At 32.3% G+C, this 11,084-nt stretch overlaps 1 protein-coding gene across 1 annotated transcript; it reads right to left on the reverse strand.

The window, feature by feature from the left end:
• Positions 1–1,111: 1,111 nt before the first annotated feature.
• On the reverse strand, positions 1,112–10,806 carry LOC148608726 (uncharacterized). The gene is made up of 7 exons (XM_088540914.1): positions 9,731–10,806; positions 6,933–7,045; positions 5,683–5,800; positions 3,900–4,027; positions 2,290–2,403; positions 1,977–2,112; positions 1,112–1,657 (listed from the first exon to the last, which is right to left on the reverse strand). The coding sequence occupies exons 1-7, from the start codon at positions 10,767–10,769 to the stop codon at positions 1,305–1,307; spliced, it is 2,001 nt and encodes a 666-aa protein (XP_088397040.1). The 5' UTR covers positions 10,770–10,806; the 3' UTR covers positions 1,112–1,304.
• Positions 10,807–11,084: the final 278 nt, after the last annotated feature.

Below are 11,084 nucleotides of genomic sequence, written 5' to 3' on the forward strand. Positions count from 1 at the left end.
ATCAAAAAATCGTAATTGAATACAATAATTCCATTGTCTAATATTAGAAAATCAATTTCTAATATTAAAAAATCGTTTTTTAATATCAAAAATTCAATTGAATTTTCAATATTCAAAAAAATATTTTTTATGTTAAAAAAGTGTTTTGTGATATAAGAAATCTAATTTGTAATATTAAAAAATATTAGCAAATACTCATTTCTGTCCACTTTGGCTTGCCATAGAATTTAATGTATTGCTGGGTTTATTTTATGGTGTGTTTGTTTGATGTTTTTAGATCATTTTGACCTTATACTAAAGAGGGGAGTGGTTAAGGCCTTATAAAGCTGGTTCAACCCCATCGCAGACATGCACCTTTCCAGTTAGGAGATGTGTCCAGTCATTAATGTGTCTTCGAGACACTATTCATTTTTTTTTAGTTTATTAAGAAGTGTCGTCGTTCTGTTATTGTGGATTTTATTGCTTTAGTTGTCAGGGAGTTGTTAAAGAACTTTTGGTGATCTTTGCATTAGGTATTTAATATATTTTTATAAAGGGAATACAACGATGCATTTGTTGCATTTCCCCATATATGTTCCCTTTTCTATTGTATCATTGTAATATCAGGAAACATTGCGTGTCATTTTTCAAGGCAGGGGTGCCACGAAAAATTGTGAGAGTGAAATGTGAATGTAATTCAAATCAGGTATGTTGCTAAACATAAATTATGTCACGAAAAACAAAACCTCCGCAATTCTTTGAAAATTTGAGTGGGAGATCTCCCCTTCAGAATTTTCGATGGTTAACACCTATACTTTGTTCAAAATAAGTTGAAACAGAATAAAGTGACACATATAGTCTGGAAGTCAGAGGCAAAAACAAATGCCCAAAATGAGAGTTTCGATATTGGATTATGAAAACAAAGTCTAGGCGAAAATCTTAAATCTTTCGTTAATACATTTAGATAGTAACAATTCATATCTTTCAAGACAATCAAATAAAATTGTTTATTTAGGACAACAATATAAAGATATATATCACAGTTCGATTTAAAGAGTTAAAGTATCACTAAAATATGCAACAAAACATACAATCATAACTGTCTGAATGCTTTTAAATTTGAAATTCTTAGTTTTTAATGTTTGAGATTAAAATATCACACACAGAGTATATAAAATAAAATATATTATCATGGCTCTTGACAGAAAGTTACTAGCATAGGTCTGTTCAAAAGATCATTCCAAGATTTATCTGTATCAGCAATCATCAAAAAGTACACAATACTTGGTCAACTAGGATATATCATATACAGAAAATAGGTAATTTTAAGTTTCACACTGGACTTGTAGAGGTGCTGAACATGTAATAATGTCATCTTTCTGGAAACTTGCAAGGACATTTTCTGTTTCACGTGGAACATTGTCATCTTTAGTATAGTGTAGGTTATCTTTGTTGGTCTTTAGATGAGATTCAGTTGTGTTAAGATGAGATTCAGTGGTGTTTAGACGAGATTCAGTGGTGTCGGATTCACCAAAAATTCTGTCTGACTCTTCATTGTAAACCTCCTTCTCTGTCCTTCTTTGAAGTTGGTCCAGACAAATGTAGGACAGCTTGTGGGGGTCATAGACAGTATTAGTGTAGGTTTCGTAAGACGGTCCATGGTAGCGCTTGGTATCGCCTATGAGAGTTAATATAGTAAATGTGATATCTGCATACAAATATGACTTTGTCAGATCAAAATTCAAAATGTTTATTATGTATTAATTTATCATTAATTTCAATTCATATCATCCATGGTCATTTCAGCTTTATTTTTTTATTTATTTATTTATTTTGTTTTTTTTTTAATGGAGACATCTGTAATGCATATGTATTTTATTCATCTGAACTCAATACAGTGTGCCTGTTATAGTGTATGTAATTTACTGGTATTTTAAACCACCTTCAAACTTTATACAATGTGCTTTTGTGTACATCACTTTAAATCATAAGCTTACCAATGTTAAAGACTTGTCTTCCAGCCACATCAGGATCACACGATTTGTTAGGAGCATATTCAGCCATATCGCAAAGAAGAATATCTGATATATTTTCTAGATGGTTTGCATCAGAGTCGAGTGCCTCTTCTTGTGTCTGTGGAAGGTAAATATAGACTTTATTAGTAGACATAACAATAGCCAAATTTTTATAGGCAGATTTTTGTAAAAAATATCATTGCCTATTACTGACCAATGAAGATTATCTAATCAACTTTATAGCTATTTTTAAAACATTAAAAGGGGGAAAATTACGACGTAAAAATGTACTTGCCTTATGATCAGCATCTAGTACATCTCGGATTATACTTTTCAGTTCTGTATTCTTCAGTTGAAGTCTATGTATATATCCTTGTTGATGCATCACCAGTAGTTTCAACTCTGAAATCTGAGGAAATTTTTAAGACTTTCATTATTTAAATTATTAGAAAAAATTGTAAAAAGACGTCTGGTGTGGTAGAGACTTGTTGGTGGGTTGAACTTCATGTATCTTCTTTATGCAGTGTTGTACACTGACTTTTTATTTGTACCTCAATGGAGACAGTAAGCAATTATGGGTTACATGTAAGATTGAACAGTGACCGACATCTAATTATTTTTCTTGGAACTGAGTATATACCTTTTATTCATTTCAATGTCTTTGTTTAGGCCAGCTGTTGCCAATTGCAATTTGTATCCCTGGAAATGAACTCAGTGCAAACAGTATCTTGATATGTATTAGGATACTTTATTGAAAAGCAACTAGACTATTACAATGAGTACCGCCACAAAACAGCAGAAATATGCTGCATGTTTGTTCAATTCTTTTGAAAACGACAATTATAAAGTATATTGTCTTCATTAAAATATCATTTGTCTTTGAAAAAGAGGTAGTGCATTAGGACACTTGATTGAACCCATTTGCATCTAAGGTTAAAGGAGTAAAGCAACTCAACTAGGAAGCAAGAGAAAACAAAATAATCATACTTGTAACCATAAACAAAAAGATATGACAATTCAATAGGATTGTATATGAAAAAAAGTTGTACATGCTCATGGGGTTACTAAACTAATGATATATGTTACACTAACCAGACAGAACAAATTATGACACAATACAGGGAGATTGAATGGATTGAGTTGTTTTAAGTTTTGGTGGAATATACATCAATAGGGAAACATTGTGTATTTTGGCTACCTTCCGTGCAAGACCTGATAATTAGTCAAGGAAGTTAACCACCCTACCTTTAGCCTTTTAGCTATTACAATCTCATTCTATACTTGTATGTTACAACTGTGTTAAGTATTACTGAGTAAGATGTTAACAATCTACTTTTCGTACCAGAGCAAATGCTGACTATTATAAATATTAATTTGTTATTTTCTCCAGTGTTTATTGGAATAATTCTGTCAATAGATGGAATGGATAGTACAGCTTTAAAGGTGTTTAAAGCAAATTACTTAAATTAATATTCCAATTAAAATACGTGTATTGCTATTTATGTGTTGTAATTTATTTTAATTTCTATGATTTTGTAATTGATTGTGCACATTGTAAGCAAGTTTATTTACTTTATCATATTTAAATAAGATATTGTACATCTATTTGTGTAGTGCCTTGAAGAAGCATACCAACCAGTATTCTTTAACACCGATGTCCTGTTACCAATAACGCAGTGTCATGTTCTTTTCCGAGTTTTAAAGTTTATTCAATATTGAAAAAAAACTCATAAGTGTAATTTTAAATTATTTCAAGTTGAAAACATTTATTTTCAACACTTCCTTTGTCCAAAATACTAATATAGTTGTACAGGTATATATAGTTTACCTGTGTTTTCAAAAATATGTAACTCAAAAACTATCCATTATCCAAATTCACACGGAGAATAGATAAAATATAGAAACCTTTGACTGCCTAGAGAAATCAAGAGTCATTGCTTGTTCTTCTTGGCATCTTCTCTTCATCAAAACACTGTTTACTATATCTACTGTTTTATGTATATCATTATGTCGTCTTGGTGTGTCAGGAACTTCTAGCAAAACAAAAACGTACAATAACTAAAGGTTCATTGAACAGATGTGAAGTGGGTAGATGTAATAATAGTTAATGTTGCATAACATAACAATTATCAGGACCCAATTTCATAAAAAATTCTCAAAATTAAAATTTTCCTTAGATCCTTCATCAACTCAAGCTTTGACCATTCAAATCACTTCAAACTGACAGGTTTGAGGATCCGATTTCAAGAACAGTTTTACAGAACCCAAAGCAGGATATATAACAGTACATACAACAGTAACATTCAGTCCATGCTTTATATTTTACAGTAACATTCAGTCTATTTGCAATATATAACAACATTCAGTCTATTTGCAATATATAACAGTAACATTGTCTATTTATTATATAATATATAACAGTAACACTCAGTCTATTTATTATATAATATATAACAGTAACACTCAGTCTATTTGTTCTATATTATATAACAGTTAAATTCAGTCCACGTTTTATATTTTACAGTAAGTCAGTCAGTCTATTTGCAATATATAACAGCAACATTCAGTCTATGTTTCATATACAACAGTAACAGTCAGTCTGTTATAAATAATAGAAATATTCAATCTTTTAATTATGTATAACATTAACATTCAGTTTATGTCTTATATGTAACAGTTACATCAAGTCTATGTGATACATATTAAAGTATTCTGTCTTAGTTTTATATATAACAGTAATATTAAAACATATTACAGTAACATTCAGTCCATGTGTTATATATATATACATATATATATAACTGTAACATTCAGCCTATGTGATACATATATGTTCTTTTGATTATTGCTAGAATATTGGTCCCCTTGATTACTCTTACATATAACAGTAACATTCAGTCTTTTTGTTACATATAACAGTATTATTCTGTCATGTGTAATGTGTAACAGTTAAAGTACCATTCTGATATGTTATATGTAACAGTAACATTCAGTCTCTGTGTCACATATAACAGTAACATTCCATCTATGTGTTATATGTAACAGTACCATTCAGTCATGTGTAATATGTAACAGTACCATTCAGTAATGTGTGATATGTAACAGTATTGTTCACTCTATGTGTTATATGTATCAGTACCATTCAGTCAATGTGTTATATGTAAGAGTACCATTCTGTCATGTTTTTTTTTATTCAGTACCATTCAGTGTATGTGTTTTACATAACAGTATCATTCAGTCTATTTTTTTGTATGTAACAGTACCATTTTGTCACATGTAATATGTAACATTCAGTCAATGTGTGATATGTAACAGTACCATTCAGTTTATGTGCGATATGTAACAGTACCATTCTGTCTATGTGTGATATGTAACAGTAACATTCAATCTATGTGTGATATGTAACAGTACTATTAAGTCTATGTTTGATATGTAATAGTACCATTCATGGCATATAACAGTTACATTTAGTCTATGTGTTATATGTTAGAGTACCATACAGTCTACGTGTTATATATAAGAGTACCATACAGTCTGCATGTTGTATGTAAGAGTACCATACAGTCAATGTGTTATGTGTTAGAATACCATAATAATACAGTATGTATGTTATATATTACAGTAGTGTTACACAGAACAGTACCATGTAGTATGATATGTTTAAGTTATAAGATATTTTTCTACTAACCATTCTGAATATGCAGTTTTTGCAAGATGCTTGTTATTTGCAGGCCTTGTTGAACTATTTCTGCTTGATACTGGTCACGTGAATCTGACCATTGTGCTTCCTTCTCTTCCAAATAACTCTGTTCCAAAATAAAAGTACAATGAGTTATGACTGTTTTCAAAAGAAACAAAAGAAATACAAAAATTAGTGAGAGGTCTAACATGTCTGATATTGCCTATTAAAACATTTTGCAAACCTTAATCAATGGCTAAGTTAAACAGGTAAAATTATTCATTTTGTACACATCAAAATAACACTTATGAAGTTAAAGAAAATGAACATCTTCTTAATGTAAATAGACACTGCAAAGTGTGAATAATGATTCAATACTTATTGAGTTACCGATTACACTAACTATGCATTGTCTTAGTAGACAACATATGGTTAAGAATATCCTGCTAAAATGTAGAGATAATAAGGTCAAAATTCTCCATAATAGGAGGTGCATTTCTTCCGTGTGTATGTATATCAACACTATGCAAATTTGAACTAGAAATCATTGAGAAGGGGTCCATCTCTGTGGGCTCCGCCGTGGCAGTTAAGCCATATATATTAATTTGATTTAGGTGATCAACCCACATGCTAAATATCAAAAGCCCACGTCAAGGGACAAAAAAGTTACAGCCTGGACAAGAGTGTGTCAACAAAAAAACAGAAAATTTGACCTTGAGGTCAAAGTTCAAGGTCATAGACCCAAATCCACGGTATGTGACACATCAACTTTAAGTGCTCTACCCACATACCAAATATCAAAAAAAGCCAACATCAAAAAACAAAAATAATTACAGCCAGGACACGAGTTTGTCGGTAAAAAACAGTAAGGTCATAGGCCAATATCCGACGCGACTTTAGGTGATCTACCCACGTGCAAAATATCAAATGCCTACCCCTCATAATGATTGATGTTGTAATACATTTCGTGTTTAAAACAGGATACAAAAATTAAAGTATATCTCATTTTGTGACTACCAGCAAGACCGACGGAGTAAGCAGTTACTAGACAACTTACCTTTTCCGTTGTTGACACAAGTAAATAAGCATGTAATTTCAAGTTTTCATTAAGAGGTGTAAGTCAAATAAAACAAAGCCCCAACTCCATGAGAACATACAGACAAGATAATGGTAGAATGTGATTACCTTAAGAATATTAAAAACAACTTTTAATTTGTCACAAGAGCTAACAGACCAACACATGAAGACTGGTATGTTACCTTCATTTTTTGATGATCAGAGTAAATTTTCTGATAAGTTTTCTGTACTTCAGCTCCCCACTGGTCAACTCGCTGTGCGTGGCGAACTGATAAAGCTCCAAGATGTATCATTTCTAAGGAGGAAACAAATATTGGTTCAAAATTAATGTATGATGCCAGATGGTATACAGTAATATATGTTCTATGGAAAACGATATATTCTAAAAAAAAAAAAAAAAAGAAAAAAAGAATGGATATAGTTTTAATTAGTTTTAAATACAAGCAAACTATTATCCATGTATCAATTTACAAACAGATTTCTTTCGTTTTAAGGTTACAGACCACCAATTCAACCAATGAGCATTTGGAACGTACGCAAAAATAGTCCTACGCAGAAATTACCCCTGTTCCTCATAGTGCTGTGAAAAAAGTTCTCATCTTATTTTAAAAATTTAAACAGTTTCTGAAAGGAAAAACATTTCTGTACATTTTATAGGTGCATTTTGCTTCTTGTGATGTGAAGCCTAATCTCCATAATGATTTTTAAATATACCCCTATCTTGTGAAAACACTAGGATTTCCCATGCTATTTATAGACCCTTCACTTCCGGTGACCAGTACTGCACTGCAAGTCTGCTAACCCCACATGCCATTCTGAGGGTTGTGAGCTGACATATGTAGAATCATGCTGATATATAGTCCTCTGCAGGTTAAAGTTAAGGTAAAGTCCAGAGAAGCCATTGAATATTGTGAAATTAGCATAGAAGCCTATGGAAAGTGGAATTAGTGGTTTTTAGCCTTAAGTTGAAGCCATGGCAAAATGAAAAGTTTCTTGAAATAGCTTTAAACTACTTGAAGATCTTGTTAACTTTGCCATGAGAGGAATACACTACAAAAATCCTTCAAAATATGCATTTTTTTAAGTTATAGGTCCAAATTATGGAAAATTGGTCTTTTTGGCTGATTTTTATGTCCTATCTTGTAAAAAGTGTAGAAAATTTAGTAAAAATATCAAATATTAAACTTTGAGGGCTATATTTACCTAAATATGGTGGTAATAAGCACTTGAAATCAAGTTTTGTGTAGATTTGAGCAAAAATTAGGTTAGAAATGAGGAAAAACTCACTTTCATTACTGCGGTTAAGGCCATATCAGCATTCCCCTATGGCAACATGGAAAATCCATTATTGAGTACTTTTTTTTGCTTTAGGTGCCCTTTACTGGTCATGTTTTAATGTGAAAACACTGTATTTACAAATTTAAAGCCAAATATATCACCTTTTGTGAAAATTTAAAGATTTAGGATTTTTGACATGTGATCAAGAAAAAGGGGGAGGCATGTCAGAAATATATTTTTAAAAATAGACCAATTTCTCAGAAAATGATTACTTTTAAAACTATTTCTTCATTAAATATTGTTAAAAAACAAGTTGTGATTGATATTTTTTATTTGAAAAGTCAGAAAAAGTTCTTTGCAAATATTTAATGCATTTAAGTATGGTAGAATATTGTCACTTTTTTCCTCGCACAACTTGGTTACCCTATATTTAAAAATCAAATATTTAAAAAAGTGCTTGTCACATTTCACTGAAACTTTGCAAATGCATTTAGTATGTGTGTAGGAAGATACCTGTATAGTTATTTATTTTTTCTAAGACAAAAAGTGACACTTTAGGTTACAGACCACCAATTCAACCAATGAGCATTTGGAACGTACGCAAAAATAGTCCTACGCAGAAATTACCCCTGTTCCTCATAGTGCTGTGAAAAAAGTTCTCATCTTATTTTAAAAATTTAAATAGTTTCTGAAAGGAAAAACATTTCTGTACATTTTATAGGTGCATTTTGCTTCTTGTGATGTGAAGCCTAATCTCCATAATGATTTTTAAATATACCCCTATCTTGTGAAAACACTAGGATTTCCCATGCTATTTATAGACCCTTCACTTCCGGTGACCAGTACTGCACTGCAAGTCTGCTAACCCCACATGCCATTCTGAGGGTTGTGAGCTGACATATGTAGAATCATGCTGATATATAGTCCTCTGCAGGTTAAAGTTAAGGTAAAGTCCAGAGAAGCCATTGAATATTGTGAAATTAGCATAGAAGCCTATGGAAAGTGGAATTAGTGGTTTTTAGCCTTAATGTACAGGGGCCGTATGCATGTTTGTTAAGTACAGCTCTGCCTAAAAACCAGGCAGAGGCTTTTAATAGGTGATTCGTGCATTTCTTAATCCCAAATATTTTATATTGCAAATCCTTCTGTAGGCCTCATTGAAACTGTATTAGGAAATATAAGTGCAAATAAAAGTAGTCCACTGGAGAACTTAAAATTTGATTATGTTCTACTACAGAAAAAGTACGGGAAAATTCTCCCTTTTTTACGCTATAACCAGTCAAAAAATATTTCATAGAAGATCCCAAATATTTTTTGATTGGAAATTCCTCAGTAGGCCTCATAGAAACTGTATTCAAAAATAAAAATGCAAATGAAAGTTGCTTACTGGAGATATTAGCACTTAGATTTAGATGATCTACTACAGAAAAAAGTACAGGAAAACTTCCAGCCGGAAGTTTTACACTATGTCCAGTCAAATAATATTTCAGGATAAGTAGCAGATTCAAGGACATGAACATAGGAGGAGTTGTTTTAAGAACCTTACAAATGTATTTATGCAATATCATTGATTTTCTGAGGATATGATGAACCATCCCCTGCCTGGTTTTTAGGCAGAACCATACTTAAAAAAAGAATGTCGCCGTATACAGCCAGTGAGTGTATACGAGTAGATTGCTGGTATTGCCAATACTTAACATACCACTAACTTCAGCAATAAACCTTTCAAATCTGTTACGTAACAAGCAAAGGGCGTCTGCTATCACAGTAGCTTTGTGATGTATGTTACTTCGAGAGATAGGAGGAAGAGTTGCTTTATCATTGGAGTCATCACGTTTAATATATTCAGTGCGTTTTGGGTCTGTAGTAACTCCATGTGATAATTTCATCTTAGTTCCATGAGAAGTGGACGAATGTTCATTTGCTTCTTTGTCATTTGCGAATTCCTCTGCATGAGTGTCCGTTTCTTCTTTGCCTTGATCGGGTTCCTCTACATGTGTATCCGTCTCTTCTTTGTCTTTATCGGGTTCCCCTACATGCGTGTCCGTCTCCTCTTTGTCCTGAGTAGATTCTTCTACCTTAGTATTCGCTGTGTTCATATGTTTGCCAACACATAAAGCACTTTGTATTCCTGGTATTTCTATCAAATCCAAAACATGTTGTTTCAGTACTTCAAATGATTCATCAACAGCCATATCACAATATTCTAGCATGTCCACTTTAATCTCATATTCACGAAAAAAGTCAAATCTTTCCTCATCATTTTCAAACTCACCATCATCCTCAGATGAAGCAGACTCAAATCCTGCACTATCGTCAAAATGGTATTGAACATTCTTGTTCATTTCCGGGCTAGTCTTTTCACTGAATGACGTTGGCAAGACAATTCCGTCGGGAATTTCTTTTTTCTTGTGTTCGTGTCGTTTGAAGGCTATGCTGTCATCGCTTATTGCTTTCCTCATAGAATTTTGCTCAAAGTATTCAATCTCTGATCCCGATTTATTACAACTTGCGTCTGAACCCTCATATCTGTTAAGGTTCACGTTGACTTCGTGACAAGAAGAAATGTCACATTCTTTAAAACACTCACTTGTGACAGGTTTCCAGAACTCATCTCCATCTTCCGGAATGCTGTCATTTTTTTCCAAAATATCACTCTCAATAACATAACCTATTAGATCTTCACTTTTCTTAGAATGAATTACGTCAACACCAGGTTCCCCCTCATTGATATCCGCCATTTTGACGCAACGTTTAGTATTACGTCATATATTTTCAGTTACGTCATAGTGGATATATCTTGCCTTCGTCACAATCACGGACACCTGCTTATTAAATATTATGGAACGCCTAAACTGTCTGATGAGATACACGTATTTACGTGTTGTCAATTTTATATTACTTGCTGTGGTTTTATAATTACATGTGGTCATTTTGTATTTACGTCATGTAGGAACATTTTTACATTATGTCGTTTTGTCTTTACGTTCCGTCATTTCGTCTTTACGTTCTGTAATTTTGTCTTTACGTTCTGTCGTTTTATGATTACGTTATGT

The sequence above is a fragment of the Perna viridis genome, chromosome 8 (genome assembly GCF_037379345.1).
Source record: "Perna viridis isolate PV_CMFRI_1.1 ecotype Kerala chromosome 8, ASM3737934v1, whole genome shotgun sequence".
NCBI lineage: Eukaryota > Metazoa > Mollusca > Bivalvia > Mytilida > Mytilidae > Perna > Perna viridis.

Coding starts and splice junctions, on each gene's coding strand:
- LOC148608726 (XM_088540914.1), bottom strand. CDS start 10,769: ATGGCGGATATCAATGAGGGGGAACCTGGTGTTGACGTAATTCATTCT. Junction 7,046..9,730: donor GTTTATTGCTGAAGTTAGTG/GTATGTTAAGTA, acceptor TTTCCTCCTTAG/AAATGATACATCTTGGAGCT. Junction 5,801..6,932: donor CTGATCATCAAAAAATGAAG/GTAACATACCAG, acceptor ATTTTGGAACAG/AGTTATTTGGAAGAGAAGGA.